Below are 18890 nucleotides of genomic sequence, written 5' to 3'. Positions count from 1 at the left end.
TCACTCCTGCCCCCACAACCCTTCCAGAGTGCTTACAGAGTTGCTATAGTCTTCAGGAGGGGAGCGCCATTCTTTGATCTGTTGGCCTCATTATCTCTGTCGGAGCTGTTCTCCCCTCTTTTATACACTAACCTGCCTTACATTTTTAGTGCTCATTCAGAAAATGGGAAATTTGCAAATAAATAACTTAGTTTTAAAAGATTTAAGGTTGAAAGCTTGTTTTATGGGCTTCCATAATTGTTAATTTCCAGATATTCTAATTTTTGGGGTTTTTTAAATGTGCAGCATTTTTTGTTACAGATAATATTGATTTTAGGTGTTCGCGAACTCCACTGAAACATACTTCCAACCTGAACTCTTTGTATGTGAATAACGTTTCACCTTAGCATTGTAGAATTCTTTCTGCTCATTTAAACTCACTTGAACCATGATTTAATTTTAAAACACTTTACTTTTGACTTTAATGAGAATAAATGTAATATATTTTTCATAATCATGTACTTGTTATTTTTTCTAGGCAACTTTTAAAGGTTGGATGGACATTATGTATGCCGCAGTGGATTCACGTGAGGTATATAATCAAAATGAAAATATTCTGTATTGTAGCCATTGTCCCCTTTTTAGCTGTGTGTTGCACTTTTCAGTCTAGTTAGCAGTATCAAGATGAAAATACCAGTATGTGGACACTCTAAAAAAGATAAGGAATTAATAGATATGGGAAGAGTAAATACTCAGAGGATAGATTTAGGGACAACATTGTCAAATTTGAGTAGTCATACAAAACCCCTTCTGCGTTAAGAGAATTTTAAGGGCCAGGTTGTGTAAATTTATATACAATCCTGTGGTAGTAACAGAGCCCAGCCCCTCCAGGGAAAGCTCCTGGAGGAATTGCACCAAGTTCCTTCTCTCTCTTTCTTTTGTATGTGTACAATAAGAAGATTACTGGGTACATGTTTAATACATATGGTTGCAGCTCTTCACCACCTACATTCATACAGTTCCTTTTTATTCCTTATTCTCATATGTTGTTTCCCACTCTCTGACCTAAATCCAGTCCAGCTGACCTCATTCACACTCTTCTTTTTGACTCTCATTTACTTCCCCTCTTTCATTCACTCAAGCCCTGTCTAGCAAAATAGATAGTATTTAAAAACATGTTAGCTGTTTGTGGTCAACCCTACAGGAGCCAATATATTTTTAAAGGTGTTAAACCCTGTCTACACTAAAAAATTTTTTAAACACAATTTATATTCTTAGTCTAGACAAGCATAAAGACTCTCCCAGTCTCACTCCCTCTCACAAGTAGCCATTCACTCATGAGTATGAAAACTTCTGGCTCCCGTACTGCTCACTGTAAAAAAAATAGCTCCTGCACCACACTCCTCTACCTCCACACTCTCCTTCTCCTCCTCAAGAAGCCAACAGCCCTGGACGTCTCTACTCCAATGCTGACAGACCAGACTGTGCATTTGCCAAGTCCAGAGAGTGACTGAGCATGCTCCATCCCTGGGCTTTTGTCCCGGTAAAATCCTTGATGTGATTTGTGATGAGCTATGGCTTCTAAAGTGGTGACTAGGAAGCCCTGCTACACCTATGAAAAGCAATCAGTTATCCCAAACAGATATTTTGTGCATCCAAATGTACAGGTTTGTTTGGGGAAACATTAGAGAAATCAGTAGCTGAAATAGAGAGATCTCAACCCTTACTATTAAAGCCAGCATAGCAGTCTGCTGGCCACTACCATTACTAAGGGCATTCAAGAAAGGATTGATGCCTTAGCAAAGGAAAAAATTTGGAGCAGTAGCTTCCACGGAAACCTAGATAAATTTTCTTTACAGATCAACAAAATTCTCAGCGTGACAAAGAGAAAATGAGCATTTCTGTTTGAGGGCTTACAATTTCTATGCAAGACTCTTCCTTCTGATCTATCCTTTACACCCAGAATCTTATGAAACAGCTGGTAGAGTCACAGCAAGGCTCAGGTTGAAAGTCATGCATCTATACCCATTCATGGACAACATGCCAATCAGTGCCCTGTCTAGAGAAACAGATCTATACATAACTGTCCAGCTGCTGGAAAAGATTCATACTCACCATTGTTCAAAATCAAGAACTTTTTAAACTCAATATGGAGAATTGCTCACCCAGAGATCAAAGGAGGCATGGCTCTGGCCATAATTTTAACACCCTGGTAAAAATATGCAAAGATCCAAAACTTCATTGCATCAGCCATTTCCTGGCAGTTGCCAATCCATAGCCAGTTATCTCCAGTGGTTAGGATTGCTGATGCCTGGAATCCTTTTCATCCTGAGTGAGATTTCTTAAAATGTACCTCCAGAACTTACTTGTGAGGACATGGAAATAATCACCTGAGGCAATGCAAAATTAGATGTTGTTCCTGGATGACGTCCAAATTTACTTTTGTGGTGAGATAAGTACAAACAACATGCTGAAAACCAACCCAACTGTCACTGCATACTCATTATGGAAGCAAGCCTTGCAGGGTGGGGAGCATACCTGGAAGATAGATTTCCAAAATCTGATTTTAGTTAACTTTGTCAGCTCTCTCAGTGGCGTATCTGAACACAATCATCAACATAGCCAAATGGGATTGGATCAATGGTCCATTGAATCCAGTATCCAGTCTATGACAGTACGAGCTGCTCCAGAAGAAGGTGCAGGGAACCACATATTAGGCAATGGTGGTGCTCACAGGGGAAGTTTCCTCCTACCACCCATTGAGAGATTGGCTTATGACTGAAGCATGAGTGTTTATATCTCCTCCAAAACAAAAGGTCAAAGCTTCTCTGTGACAATGAAAATAATGTCCTGGCCAGAGAAGAATCTGCTCCCTTTTAAGACAGTTCACAGAAAGGATACCGAAAAAAGGATAAATGAGATTTAAAGTCTCCTTTCTAGTCCTCCACTGGCCCAGAAGGCACTTGGGACTTGATAACCAAGGAACTTCTGTTGCATCTCTAGAAAAGACCAAATCTTTTTGAAGGAGGGACATCATCATCTGGACCTGGAACACCTACAGTTAACACCCCAGGCATTGGAAGAGAAGTGTACTTCAGCAGGGATTCTCCATTAGCCTTATTGATACTTTTAAGTATCCAGACAGAACTCAACCAGAAAATTTCATTCATTGATCTGGTCAAATTAAGTTTCTGATATGAGGGGAAACAGAAAGCTGTCTGGGGTAGGGATTTATCTCTTTGTAAAGTGCCCAGCACAATGGAACTCTGACCTCTAAATGCTACTCTGTTAAAAATAATAATAATAATAATAACCTGCTACACTACAGTTTCTCCAGGATGGTTGATTGGAGTCCTACAACTAAGTACCATAAAACAATGAGAAACAAACAGCCTTAGTAGCATTCTTTAGGTAGGCACATCAGACACCACCTCTGAGTATCCTCAGGTGTCAAGATTAATCAGAATGACAGATGAGAGAAGCCTGGGCTGGACTTTATTGTTGCCATTACATCCGAAGACGGGGTTTGGAATTAGTTCCCCTATTCTTAAAGAATCTACACTACTCTTAGGAGGAAAAGGCTATTCTTCTACTTCCAGAAATCTGACTTTCTCTGTTCTGGGAGCTTCTGCTCTTCAGGGAGACACTACTGGGAGTGGCTTCCTACCCAGTTTCCCTTGAGGGGCTTTCTCCCCAAAAGCTTCCTTTCTGTGTTCTGGGCTCCAGCCTGAGCCCTCATAACACTTCCTTAACTAATTAAGCATCCCACCCCCTGCTACTTATCCAATTAACCAAACAACCAGGTGGATCTGGGTTGGCTCATTCTCCTTAGTGGAGCCTTTCACAGGGAGGCTGGGTGCCTGACCCCACATGCCAATCTCATTCTATCCATAATTCCAGGGCTTTAAGGTCTCAAAGTTACTATAGGCAAAATGTTAAAATTCTGCACTACTTGGCATGCTAGGCATCTGGGTAACTATTTACAAAAAAGGAGTCAAGTCTCCATATACTAGGTCCCTAGTGGTACTGTGGGAAAAAAATATATATGAGCCTTATCTGAGGAAATGTTTGCAAAGTAGGTTTCCATTCCTTCACTGAGGCGTCCACTGATAGGAAGGTGCTATTAATTTATGATACATAATTTATTAAATCCCAAAACTGTTAGTTTATATGGGGAGAATTCTACTTCTGTCTATTATTCTACTCCAATAATAATTAAAACTCTGCTTAACCTTTCCACATTACTGCTGTGATTCATTCCTCGCCATTTCCCATTAGTGATGAATGAGCAGAGAAGCTGTGCAGCAGAATGAGAAATATCTTACTTAATAATTTTCTTTTGGTTAGCAGCGTCTCTCCTTATTCAACTCACTCTGGTAGTTTGATAAATGACTGGAATACAATTTGTAACTAATGGATTTTTTTCTCTAAGGGGAGACTTAGACATATAAATGTCATTAAGGTAAATTAATATTTTATATCAAGGTATTGTCTTAATGCTAATAATCACTTGCTGAAGTGTTTCTAAAACTTTTTTAAAACTTCTGGTGGCCTGAGCTGAAAGCCAGGGCGTAGTCCTGAATTCTACAATATTGGAGCACCTCCAAATTCCACAGATTCAAGCATTACCCATTAGTGATGAATGAGGACAGAAGTTGCTAACAGAAATTTATCTGAGGAGAGGGAGCTGACCCAGGAATTGGTTGGGCAAAGAGAAAAGGGGTCAAATGTGGAGCTGGTAGAGATGACAAAGGGTATAACTGGGGCCTGGGAAAGAGAGGGAAAGTTGAGGAGTAGGAAGAGCAGGAGGAGAATAGGAAGGGTGGAGAAATGTACTGAAATAGGGGCCTTGTCAGCACATGCCTTTACATGTGCATTGTGTTTGTAGAACAGTTTAAGAAAGTCCAAACTCTTCCCCTTCCTGGGATTTGATTTTATTAAAAAAGAGAACAAAGAATAACCCAAACCTTCTCCCCAGCCTTGGTTGCTTCCTTTAGTTCTTCCCTCAGCACTGCTTGTCTCAATGCCCTATATCCTTTCTTTAGTAACTTGCCTCAATGAGTCTGCAAAACCCACTTAATCTCAGCAGGACCAGTACCTGATAGCAGGGTGGGATGTTTCAGGAAATCAATACCAGCCTGTTATAAGAACATAAGAATGGCCCTACTGGGTCAGTCCAAAGGTTCACCTAGCCCAGTATCCTGTCTTCAGACAGTGGTCAGTGCCAGGTGCCCCAGAGGGAATGAACAGAACAGGTGATCATCAAGTGATCCATCCCCTGTTGCTCATTCCCAGCTTCTGGCAAACAGAGTCTAGGGACACCATTCCTGCCCATCCTGGTTAATAGCCATTGATGGACCTATCCTCCATGAATTTATCTAGTTCTTTTTTGAGCCCTGTTATAGTCTTGGCATTCACAACATCCTCTGGCAAAGAAATACTTACTTTTATTTGTTTTAAACCTGCTGCCTATTAACTTCGTTTGGTGATCCCTGGTTCTTGTGTTATGAGAAGTAGTAAACAACCCTTCCTTATCTACTTTCTCTACACCAGTCATGATTTTATAGACTTCAATCATATCTCCCCTTAGCCGTCTCTTTTCCAAGCTGAAAAGTTCCAGTCTTATTAAGCTCTCGTCATACGGAAGCCGTTCCATGCCCCTAATCATTTTTGTTGCCCTTTTCTGAACCTTTTCCAATTCCAATATATCTTTTTTGAAATGGGGCGACCACATCTGCACACAGTATTCAAGCTGTGGGCATACCATGGATTTATATGGAGGCAACATGATATTTTCTGTCCTATTATCTATCCCCTTCTTAATTATTCCCAGCATTCTGTTTGCTCTTTTGACTGCCGCTGCACATTGAGTGGATGTTTTCAGAGAACTATCCACAGTGACTCCAAGATCTCTTTCTTGAGTGGTAACAGCTAATTTAGACCCCATCATTTTATATGTATAGTTGAGATTATGCTTTCCAATGTGCATTACTTTGCATTTATCAACATTAAATTTCATCTGCCCTTTTGTGCCCAGTCACCCAGTTTTGAGAGATCCTTTCGTAGCTCTTTGCAGTCTGCTTGGGTCTTAACTATCTTTAGTAATTTTGTATCATCTGCAAATTTTGCCACCTCACTGTTTACCCCCTTTTCCAGATCATTTATGAATATGTTGAATAGGACTGGTCCCAGAACAGACCCTTGTGGGACACCACTATTTACCTCTCTCCATCCTGAAAACTGACCATTTATACCTACCCTTTGTTTCCTATCTTTTAACCAGTTATCAATCCATGAGAGCACCTTCCCTCTTATCCCGTGGCAGCTTACTTTGTGTAAGAGCCTTTGGTGAGGGACCTTGTCAAAGGCTTTCTGAAAATCTAAGTACACTATATCCACTGGATCCTCTTGGTCCACATGCTTGTTGATCCCCTCAAAGAATTCTAGTAGATTGGTGAGGCATGATTTCCCTTTACTAAAACCAAGTTGACTCTTCCTCAACAAATATGTCTGACAATATTGTTCTTTATTATAGTTTCAACCAGTTTGCCTGGTACTGAAGTCAAGATTGCAGGCCTGTAATTGCCGGGATCACCTCTGGAGCTCTTTTTAAAAATTGGCGTCACATTAGCTATCCTCCAGTCATCTGGTACAGAAGCTGATTTAAATGATAGGTTACAGACTACAGTTAGTAGTTCTGCAATTTCACATCTGAGTTCCTTCAGAACTCTTGGGTGAATACCATCTGGTCCAGGTGACTTATTGCTATTTAATTTATCAATTTTCCCCCAAACCTCCTCTAATGATACCTCAATCTGGGACAGTTCCTCAGATCTGTCACCTAAAAAGAATGGCTCAGGATTGGGAATCTCTCTTACATCCTCAGCCGTGAAGACCTGTAATTGGTCCTGCTCTGAGCAGGGGGTTGGACTAGATGACCTCCTGAGGTCCCTTCCAACCCTGATATTCTATGATTCTATGAAGACGGATGCAAAGCATTCACTTAGTTTCTCCACAATGTCCTTATCATCCTTGAGTGCTTCTTTAGCACCTGGATCATCCAGTGGCCCCACTGGTTGTTTAGCAGGCTTCCTGCTTCTGATGTACTTAAAAAAAATTTGCTATTACTTTTTGAGTCTTTGGCTAACTGTTCCTCAAATTCTTTATTGGCCTTCCTAATTGTATTTTTACACTTCATTTGCCAGTGTTTATGCTCCTTTTTATTTTCCTCACTAGAATTTAACTTCCACTTTTTAATTTAACTTCCACTTTTTAGAACCTAACATGGGTGGGTGAAAGGAAAGGAAGGAGTAGAAGAGGAAGGGAAGAGGAAGAGAAGAAAAATAAGAAGATACATAATAATAAACTGAAGTAAAATTGCTTAATGAAAAGAAGCTGCTAAGGAGCAAGAAGTAGATTAAAAAAAACTCAAGCAAAACCAGGATCACAGAAGAAAACAGTCAATAACTGGAAAGAGATGGGTGGCATGTAGTTAGACAATAATGAACAACTACTTAAGGATATTTTAAAAATGTGTTAGAGAAAATATATAAGGAGAAAAGGAACAAAAATGAGCCAAAACCAGGTGTAAGATGATAAAACTATTTTATTAATTCAATTAAAGTATGAATTATCTTTCATGAAACAGTCATTTTATACACCTTTGAAAAAATTGACATGGAGAATGAGATTTTCAAAGGCAGAAATATCATTTTGATGCATAACTCCCGTTGACTTTCATTGGATATGAACGCCTAGCTGCATTTGTTCCCCTAAAATCTCCTCCTGTGGCATTTCTTCCTACATTGTGTCATATATTGGCCGGTTGGGATGTTGGGTATTAAGGAAATACTAGGAAGATAGTATTGAACTTCCGTGCATTTATTTGAACACGTAGTATCTATCAGCCCTGATGATATGCATCCTAGGCTACTATAGGAACTGACTAATGTATTTACTGTCAATTATTTTTGAAAAATAATGGAAAACTGTTTAGGTACCAGAAGAATAGAAAATTACAAATGTAGTGCTAACCTTCAAAAAGGAAAGAAGAGTGGTCTTGGAAACTCTTGTCATTTAAGATTAGTTTTTTATTCCTAGCAAAATAATGGAACAAGTATTGAGAGACAAACATTGTTATTGGGTTCCCAGCAGATAACATACTTGGATTGAGTGTAACAAAAGCATAACTTCAGGTCAGCATTAATATTTTGTTATTTAGATCCAGGATTTTATGTTATATCTGTATCTGTCTACGTCTTCATTTGTGCAGACCTGTTATACTTGTGCATGCAAATGTAAGTGTATAAATGCTTTTAAACAATCGGGCCTTCCTGATGATAAAAGGATCAATTATTACGAAGTTGAAATGAGAGCAATTTTTCTGACTGTTTTTTCTGTTTATTTATTTATTGTTATAGGTAGACCAGCAGCCAATATGTGAACACCGTTTATTCATGTACTTGTATTTTGTGTGTTTTATCATGATTGGATCTTTTTTCATGATGAATCTCTTCATTGGAGTTGTTATCAAAAATTTTAACCAACAAAGGAAAAAGATAAGTATTGCATATCAACTGTGTTTCAAAGCCCTGAATAAGCCCTTCAATCCTGTGACGGTTGAATACTGTTGAATTATAAACACAAGGCATGGTGGGACTTTTCATCTACAAAGAATCAAAGGGTTATGTTTGTTTACTTTATTTACTAACACCTTCCAGGGTCAATATTTGCAAAGGCTGAGCTGAGAAACCTAGCATTTTGTTATAAACAGCCCCTTCCCCCAATCTGGGTCCCTGCTTTCTCCCCACATCTCCATTCCCCACCCCTTCTGGATCCCTGCTTCCTTCATCACCACTACCACCCCCCACTTTCATTCAGGTTCCCCCTCCCACACAACCTCCAGGTTCCCGTTTCCTCTATCTCTACCGTTCCCCCCCACACACACACACTCATCCTCCCACCTTGCAGGGTCTTAGAGCCCTGGCTCCAGCCCATATCCAAACATCTACACTGCAATTAAATAGCCCCTTAGCCCGACCCCATGAGCCTGAGTCAGCTGGCATGGGCCAGTGGCGGGCTTTTAATTGCAGTATAGACATACCCTTAGAGGTGCCCAGGAGTTGTGCTTAGTTTTCCCAGATTACTGGGTGGGAGCTTGAGCCGGTTCTATTTTCTGTTGTTTAGGGGAACATCTTACGCAGCCCTTGTTGCTGCTGACTCCACCTGGCAGAAGGGTTACATTTTGGGGGGCTTGTCCGGGATACCTGGGACAATATGTTTTGCAAGCACATCTTGAGTAAGCCATTAATTTGGGAAAACATCACAACCACAATTCAAATGGATGTGACAATAGGCAAACACCTACCCACAGTGCGGTGGAGAGTGTCCTTTGCTGCAGTTTCTCACCTTGCGGTGTGAAAGTCCAACAAAGTAATGTCCCTTAATACACCACTCTCCTTTCCCTTCATGGCACCACACCCACAGTTGGCAGTCCTTGGTCAGTGAAGACCCAGAGTTCAGAGCTGCATTCATAGGGAGGGGGCTCATCTCCCACCCCAAGAGCGGGGCATGTTGAGCAATGCCTCTGCTACTGCTGCCTCTGCAAATAGCTCGCAGCTTCTGCTGCCACTCTCTACCACCACCACCAGGTGCTACTGCAGTGTCATATTCCGAGGTCCCACCACTTAACCCAACTCTCTGTGATTTCAGCAGGCAGTGGGAAACCTCAATGTCAGTGCAGTTTCTTTGTTGCCGTTCACTGTTCCCACACAAGATCTAAAATGTAGCCCTTAGACTTGCTTAGCAGTGAGAACAGCTGTAGGAATCACCAACCAGAACTCTTAAATGAGTCCAATCAGCTTTGTCATTAAACGCTGGAGAGGGGCAGGTCAAATGGTATCTAGTTCTCTGTAGGCAGAGGCCACACCACCAGGTAGAAACACCTATGCTCACTCACTCCCTTCTCACTGGGATTTGGCATCCCTACCCCCTGCTTAGCAAGTGAGGTTCAAGTTAGGGTGATCCCCTCAATCAGGGCATGCTAAGCACAGTTCTGCTGCTCTTTGCTCGTACAGTAAGGAAAACAACATTTAATTACCTCTGCATTCAAATACTAGAGTGATTGTAACCAGGGGTGAAAATAACTCCAAAGACTTACCGGTACAGGGGCCGGCTCCGGCCCCCGGAAGGGCGGGGTCTTGGGCAGAAGGGGCAGGGCTGGGGGTGAGCATCCCCCAGCCAGCCCGTCAGCAGCAATTTAAAGGGCGGCAGTGGCGGCTGGAGGCCTGGGCCCTTTTAAATCGCCGGCCCTGGGGCAGCTGCTCCCTTTGCCCCTCCCGTCGGCGTCCGAGAGGGGGAAAAGGGGAACGACGTTAAAGAGCTGCCGCGGCAGTGCTTTAAGGACAGTCCTTTGCCACGGGAGTGCTTTAACGTTGCTGCCCCTTCTCCACCCCCACCACCCTGTCGGCGGCCCTGCCGGTACGGACCATACTGGCAGGGCTGCCGACGGGGGAAGCAAAAGGAGCAGCACTTTAATGTGGGCTGCGTACGGGCCGGTACCGGCTTCTTAGCAGTACACTGTACCGGCCTGTACCGGCTCACTTTCACCCCTGATTGTAACCCAAACCAGCCAAAACTGATCATTTTGGCAAAGCAGCTCCATTTGCTGCACACCTACGCAGGCATGTTTATGCAAACACAGCCTGCACCTGAAGTCTTTTCTCCCAGCATATGTCTCACTAGATGTCAGGAGAGAACTCATTCAGACCCTGCTTCCATCATTTTTTTTCAAAAAAGACTCTCACAGATAGCAAGGGAAACTGACTAAGGGCTTGAGCTTGCAAACCCTTGCTTATGTAAGTAAGGGCAACTAAAATGAGTAAGGGTTTTAACATCAAGCCCTGGCTGACTATTCTGACAATAAACTGTCCAAAGCAAAATGTAACCAACTGAAAAAATAGGCAAGAAAAACATATTTTTCTCAATCTCTCTTAAGTACTACTTATAACAATGCTAGGTAAACATTTTCTTGCAAAAATGCATTTTTCCCCCAGTTAACTGTCTTCAATTAAAATGAATAGCAGTGTGATTTTCCTGTACTTAGGCGGAGATCATATCTTTTTGACAAAGGAACAGAAAAAGTATTATAATGCCCTGAAGAAACTTGGATCCAAGAAACCCCAAAAATCCATCCCAAGGCCATTGGTAAGTCCATCCTGAATCACTTTGAAACAAATATGCATAATCAGTGACTATTTTTAGACCAATCTATCAGCTGGAAACACACATTCAAAATGAGATCTGATGAAATTATGCATTGTGATTAATATTTTTCACTAATTCAGACCTATTTCTATTTGTGACTCAGTTGCAAACTGATCCTAATTTCTTCTAATATTTTTATTTGTAAGTATTCACCAAATACATAGGGAAAATATTGGCATCATATCAGGTGTTTGTGAACGGTTTGTGTTGACTATTTACTGCTCACAGTATGATGATGGTCACCTAAAGGTATGTCTACATTGGAGCTGGAGATGTAATTTCCAGCTTGGGTAGACACACCTGCACTAACTCTGACTGAGCTAGTGTGTTAAAAATAGCAGTGTAGCCACCCCAAGTGCAATCCTGTTTTGAACCCTAGCTACAAACTTGTGGGAGTTAGCCCATCCTGCCACCTGCACTGCTGCAGCTACGCTCTTATTTTTAGCTGGGTATATCTGCCTGAGCTAGAAATTCTAGCTCCAGCTAAGACGTATCCTAATCACAAATATGATTTGCACTCCCTGATTAAGTTACTGCAACTTTTAAAACAGGTGAATAGTGATTAACAAATAACTTATGCCTAGTATTAAATTTCAAATGAATATTTATTCTCCCTTTACTGCTTGTCCATGTATATAGTCCGTTTTTGGGGGGTGAACATGTACTCGACACTGAGGTCTTTTGGCCAGCAGTGTCTGATAGGGCTTGCATACACCCTGTGCCCACTTGTGGTTAGGTACTGAGAGGCCATGAAGGACTAACCATTACTCTGTTCCTTCTCACAACCTATAGCTTTGAGACAGAATTCCAGTATCCATGTACCACACTGTTTCTTTTTGATAAAAAATACAGTTAATATACTTAGTTGCCTGTTGACACCTCTTTTTTAAAAGATTTCATTTTTGGGGCGGAAGGTTTTAGTACTTGTACCTTCCCTTGTAAATATTTCTTGACCAGGATCTTGCCAGCACCAGGGCATGAGGATGTCACATTCAAAGTCTCCTGGATTTAAATATTGCCCCCTTTGTGAGCTGTACTTTCTATTAATGATGAGCACAATAGGTCCCTTTTTGGTTTGGGGAAGACCCATATCCTGAGTAAATACACTGTGTACAAGCCCTTTTCAAAAAGAACTTTAAAAGCCAGAGAGGTGAAGCTTAAATTGTTTCTGCTTGACCACACTATACAGCCTGCCTCAGACCCAGGTCATACTGACTGATTGACTGACACACACATGCCTGTTGTGTCCAGAGATCCCCTGTGAGCTCAGCTTCAGTTAGCTCCAGGGTTCCACTGACTAAGCCACAGACTTGCAGGGATTCTAGTGGGACTGTCCTAAGAAGACTGGGTAAATTCTGGGTAACTGCTCCTTTAATCCGCCTTCTGTGGTTTGCTTAAGGAATACCATCTCAGGCCTCTAGCCGTCACCTCTCTCTAGGCAGGGACCTGCGTTCCACTTCCTCTTAACCAGAGAGCTGCAGATCCCCTGCAATCCACTGTGATTATCCCAATAAGGTCTGACTAACACCCGGCCCCTCCTCTTTGCTTTCTCTCTGAAGGACAATGACAGTAATTTATCAGGAACCGAACAGCTCTTCCAAAGCATAGTACATTTATTTAAAGACAAAAGCATACAGAGAAAACATATAAAATAATAAAAAGGTCTAAACACACACTAAATTTTCCAGAAGTCACTCATCAGTCTGATCACAGGTTCAGGTCCTTCTAACCTATCCCCTCTTTAAGCAACGGATCACGTCCATTTGTTGAATTAAAAAGAAAGCTTCTCTTTCTGGATAAACTCAGCCTTTTATACCAAAACTCTTGCTTTGTCTCCTAGCCTACTGAAAACAGGTACCACCAATCTCTTCCCTTCTCCCCAGGAGGTCAAGCCGTAAAATTAATAGGCAGCAGGTTTAAGACTAACATAAGGAAGTACTTCTTCTGGGGCAAAATCAGTACTTGGTCCTGCTAGCGAAGGCAGGGGGCTGGACTTGATGACCTTTCAAGGTCCCTTCCAGTTCTAGGAGATAGGATATCTCCATTAATTTAATTTAATTTAAATTTAATTCTTCACACAATGCACAGTCATATCTACATAACCAGCGTTGGGATTTGGCATTAATCACCTGCTAGTAAACCAGTAACACACACATACATATAACATATATTGATACAAAGGGCTATGAATATTCTGTGGTCTTATATCATCTGGCCCACCTCAATATAATGGTCTTTGAAGTTTTCATGCTTTCAAGGCTGACTCAAACATTCAGTTAACATTCATAACGTTAAAAGAACAGGAGTACTTGTGGCACCTTGGAGACTAACAAATTTATTTGAGCATAAGTAGGGGCGTTAGGGGACGAGAGCTAAGGAAGCGTTGTTCTAAGTCAGCCATAAAAATGTTGGCATACTGTGGGGCCATGTGGGTACCCATAGCAGTGCCGCTGACTTGAAGGTATATATTGTCCCCAAATGTGAAATAGTTGTGGGTGAGGACAAAGTCACAAAGTTCAGCCACCAGGTTAGCTGTGACATTATCAGAGATACTGTTCCTGATAGCTTGTAGTCCATGCACATCTACCAATGTGATATATGCCATCATGTGCCAGCAATGCCCCTCTGCCATGTACATTGGCCAAACCAGACAGTCTCTACGCAAAAGAATTAATGGACACAAATCTGACATCAGGAATCATAATACTCAAAAACCAATGGGAGAACACTTTAACCTTTCTGGTCATTCAATGACAGACCTGCGGGTGGCTATCTTACAACAGAAAAGCTTCAAAAACAGACTCCAACGAGAAACTGCAGAACTCGAATTGATATGCAAATTAGACACAATCAATTTAGGTTTGAATAAAGACTGGGAATGGATAAGCCATTACAAACAATGAATCTATCTCCCCATGTAAGTACTCTCACACTTCTTATTAACCTGTCTGTACAGGGCTATCTTGATTATCACTTCAAAAGGTTTTTTTCTCTTACTTAATTGGCCTCTCAGAGTTGGTAAGACAACTCCCACCTGTTCATGCTCTCTGTATGTGTGTATATATATCTCCTCAATATATGTTCCATTCTATGCATCCGAAGAAGTGGGATGTAACCCACGAAAGCTTATGCTCAAATAAATTTGTTAGTCTCTAAGGTGCCACAAGTACTCCTGTTCTTTTTGCGGATACAGACTAACACGGCTGCTACTCTGAAACCTGTCAAGCTAGGCCTTTGTTCATCATATCTGCTAAAAAGAGTTTGAAGGGAAGGAGTTCTCTGAAAACACCAGCTCAGTGTGCAGCAGCAGTCAAAAAAGCCAACAGACCATTAGGAATTATTTGGAAAGGAATAGCTGATAAGACAGAAAATATCATAATGTCACTATATAAACCCATGGTATGCCAACACCTTGAATACTGCATGCAGCTCTGGTCACCCCATCTCAAAAAGATATATTAGAATTTGAAAAAATACAGAGAAGAGCAATAAAAATGAATATGGATATGGAACAACTTCCATATGGGGAGAAATTAAAAAGACTGGGCATGTTCAGCTTGCAAAAGAGACAACTAAGAGGGGATATGATAGAGGTCTATAAAATCATGAATGGTGTGGAGAAAGTGAATAAGGAAGCATTATTTATAGGGCTGTCGATTAATTGCAGTTAACTCAAGTGATTAACTCAAAAAAATTAATCACGATTAAAAAATTAATCGTGATTAATCTCAGTTTTAATTGCACTGTTAATACCAATTGAAATTTATTAAATATTTTAGATGTTTTTCTACATTTTCATATATATTGTATTCTGTGTTGTAATTGAAATCAAAGTGTATATTATTTTTTATTACAAATATTTGCACTGTTAAAATGATAAACAAAAGAAATAGTATTTTTCAATTCACCTCATACAAGTACTGTAGTGTAATCTCTTTGTCATGAAAGTGCAACTTACAAATGTAGATTTTTTTGTTACATAACTGCACTCAAAAACAAAACAATGTAAAACTTCAGAGCCTACGAGTCCACACATTCCTACTTCTTGTTCAGCCAATCACTAAGACAGACAAGTTTGTTTACATTTATAGGAGATAATAACGTACTCTTCTTATTTACAATGTAACCAGAAAGTGACAACAGGCATTTGCATGGCACTTTTGTAGCCGGCATTGCAAGGTATTTACATGCCAGATATGCCCCTTCATGCTTCAGTCATCATTCCAGAGGACATGCTTCCATGCTGATGATGCTCGTTAAAAAAATAATGCGTTAATTAAATTTGTGACTGAACTCTTTGGGGGAGAATTGTATGTCCCCTGCTCTGTTTTACTTGCATTCTGCCATATATTTCATGTTATAGCAGTCTCAGATGATGACCCAGCACAAGATGTTCATTTTAAGAACACTTTCACTGCAGATTTCAATGTGAGATTTCTAAAGATAGCTACAGCACTCGATCCAAGGTTTAAGAATCTGAAGTGCCTTCCAAAATCTGAGAGGGATGAGGTGTAGAGCATGCTTTCAGAAGTCTTAAAAGAGCAACACTCCAATGTGGAAAATACAGAACCCGAACTCCCAAAAAAGAAATGTACATTGGCCAAACCGGACAGTCTCTACGCAAAAGAATTAACAGACACAAATCTGACATCAGGAATCATAATACTCAAAAACCAGTGGGAGAACACTTTAACATGTCTGGCCATTCAATGACAGACCTGCGGGTGGCTATCTTACAACAGAAAAACTTCAAAAACAGACTCCAACGAGAGACTGCCTAGCTGGAATTGATATGCAAACTAGATACAATCAACTCAGGATTGAATAAGGACTGGGAATGGCTGAGCCATTACAAACATTGAATCTATCTCCCCTTGTAAGTATTCTCACACTTCTTATCAAACTGTCTGTACTGAGCTATCTTGATTATCACTTCAAAAGTTTTTTTCTCTTACTTAATTGGCCTCTCAGAGTTGGTAAGACAACTCCCACCTGTTCATGCTCTCTGTATGTGTGTATATATATCTCCTCAATATATGTTCCACTCTATATGCATCCGAAGAAGTGGGCTGTAGCCCACGAAAGCTTATGCTCTAATAAATTTGTTAGTCTCTAAGGTGCCACAAGTAGTCCTTTTCTTTTTCCAAAAAAGAAAATCAACCTTGTGCTGATGGCATCGGACTCAGATAATGAAAATGAACATGCGTTGGTCCACATTGCTTTGGATTGTTATTGAGCAGAACCCGTCATCAGCATGGACGCATGTCCCCTGGAATGGTGGTTGAAGCATGAAGGGATATATGAATCTTTAGCGCATCTGGCACATAAATGTCTTCTAATACCGGTTACACCAGTGCCATGAGAATTCCTGTTCTCACTTTCAGGTGACATTGTAAACAAGAACCGGGCAGTATTATCTCCTGCAAATGTAAACAAACTTGTTTGTCTGAGCAATTGGCTTAACAAGAAGTAGGACTGAGTGAACTTGCAGGCTCTAAAATGTTACATTTTTTTTTTGAATGCAGGTTTTTTGTACATAATTCTACATTTGTAAGTTCAACTTTCATGATAAAGAGATTGCACTACAGTACTTGTATTAGGTGAATTGAAAAATACTATTTTTAATACTTGTAATGAAAAATAAATATAAAGTGAGCACTGTACACTTTGTATTCTGTGTTGTAATTGAAATCAATATATTTGAAAATGTAGAAAACATCCACAAATATTTAAATAAATGGTATTCTATTATTGTTTAACAGTGTGATTAATCACGATTAATTTTTTTAATCGCTTGACAGCCCTAGTTATTTATCTCTTTACATAACACAAGAACCAGGAGTCACTCAATGAAATTAATAGGCAGCAGGTTTAAAACTACCATAAGGAAGTATTTCTTCACACAATGCACAGCCAACCTGTGGAACTCATTGCCAGATGATGTTGTGAAGTATAACTATAAGTATAACTGGGTTCAAAGAAAGAATTAGATACGTTCATGGAGGAAATGTCCATAAGTGGCTACTAGTTAAAATGGTTAGGGATGGAACCTCCTGCTCCAGGTGTCCTTAAACATCTGACTGCAGGAAGCTGGGACTAGATGACGGCATGGATCATTCAATAATTTTCCTGTTCTGTTCACTCCCTCTGAAGCATCTTGCATTGGCCACTGTCAGAACACAGGATACTGGGCTAGATGGAACATTGGTGTGACCCAGTATAGCCATTCTTATGTTTTGTATTCCTCTAAAATCAGAAGCAGGCCTCCTCATACAGCTTCTGCAAAATATAGGTCACAATTGCCTCTTCTCTTCATTCCTCATCTAAAGACACTCCACAGCCTGATTCAGGTACCATAGGAGCTTCAAGAGGGCATGATACGGATCAATGACTGCCTCATCTTTGTCTCTGGATGAGGCCATAATCCCTTCAACACAATTCCATTCTGAAGTGGTAATCCCTGTAACATAGGTCTTCTCTACACAAAACTCCCACCCACAGCATCTATGGAGTTCTTAGCTCTGATTCAAGGACTGTCCATTCACATCAGGACAAAAAACATGACCACTATGTATTATATAAACAGATGCTCATCTCAACTGTTCCAGAAGGCAGTTCAGCTATGGAATTGTTGCATTCAAAATCAGATATCTCTCAGATCTACTTACCTTCTGGGTCTGCACAACACTCTGATGGACACACTGAGCTGATAATTTTCATCAGATCACAAGTGGGATAATCCATGATTCGGTAGTTCAGGCAGTTGCCAAGGAATGGGGTAGTCTGCCAATAGGCCAATTTGTGATAGACAGGAACAAGAAGTGTCAATTTTGTTTTCCAGAGTTTTCAGATGGGTTCCTCATTTCACGGTCCCATGCACTGATATATGCTTATCCACCAATGCCATTGTTCCCAAAGGAACTCAGGAAGATCAGACAAGATGCATCCAGGGTTATCCTGATAGCTCCCACCTGGCCAAGCCAGGTCTGGGGCCCAAAATGAAGGAACCATCTTCCATCCAAACCCATCCACCCTGCATCTGACAATATGGTTTCTGGATGTATGTCAGAAGTAAAGAGCCCTTGTTCATCAGACATGCAGAATATTTTAGCAAATAGTAGGAAAGACTCTACCAGACACACTTATGTGGCTAAGGGGAGAAGATTTTTGAAATGGTATGTCTTACAGCCTCTTGAGACACAAATGCCACATACTATTTTAGCTATCTACTCTCTCTAGAGATCTCTCGACTTTTAATTAGTTCTGTGAAGGTGCACCTAGCAGCTACTAACATTTACCGTCCACCTCTCATGGGATGTACAGTCTGTTCCCACCCCAGGATGTCCAGATTCCTTAAGGGCTTCATAAGGGGTTTTCCATCAATATTGGAGCCATTCCCCATGGGACCTTAATGTTATGCTGGCAGGCTTCATGGGTCCCCCATTTGAGCCCATGGCATCATGTTCTCAACTATACTTATCCATGAAAATTTCTTTCCTAATAGCAATCACATTGGCTAGAAAGATAGGAGAGATAGTATAAGAGGAATCTGCCATGAGAGCACCTACTTTCTACTCTGATAAGATGTCTTTTAGACCACCCTCTAAGTTCTTGCCAAAAGTAATATCAAACTTCCATTTAAATCA

At 40.7% G+C, this 18890-nt stretch overlaps 1 protein-coding gene across 1 annotated transcript in view; it reads left to right on the top strand.

The window, feature by feature from the left end:
• Positions 1 to 18890, top strand: part of LOC135873866 (sodium channel protein type 5 subunit alpha-like) — a 160352-nt gene that overhangs the window by 117511 nt on the left and 23951 nt on the right. The window contains 3 exon segments of the mRNA XM_065398477.1: positions 518 to 571; positions 8400 to 8541; positions 11084 to 11184. Coding sequence (XP_065254549.1) covers positions 518 to 571; positions 8400 to 8541; positions 11084 to 11184 — 297 coding nt within the window.

Source organism: Emys orbicularis, chromosome 2, assembly GCF_028017835.1.
Source record: "Emys orbicularis isolate rEmyOrb1 chromosome 2, rEmyOrb1.hap1, whole genome shotgun sequence".
NCBI classification, from domain to species: Eukaryota; Metazoa; Chordata; order Testudines; family Emydidae; genus Emys; species Emys orbicularis.
This window is presented reverse-complemented; position numbering and strand designations above follow the sequence as displayed.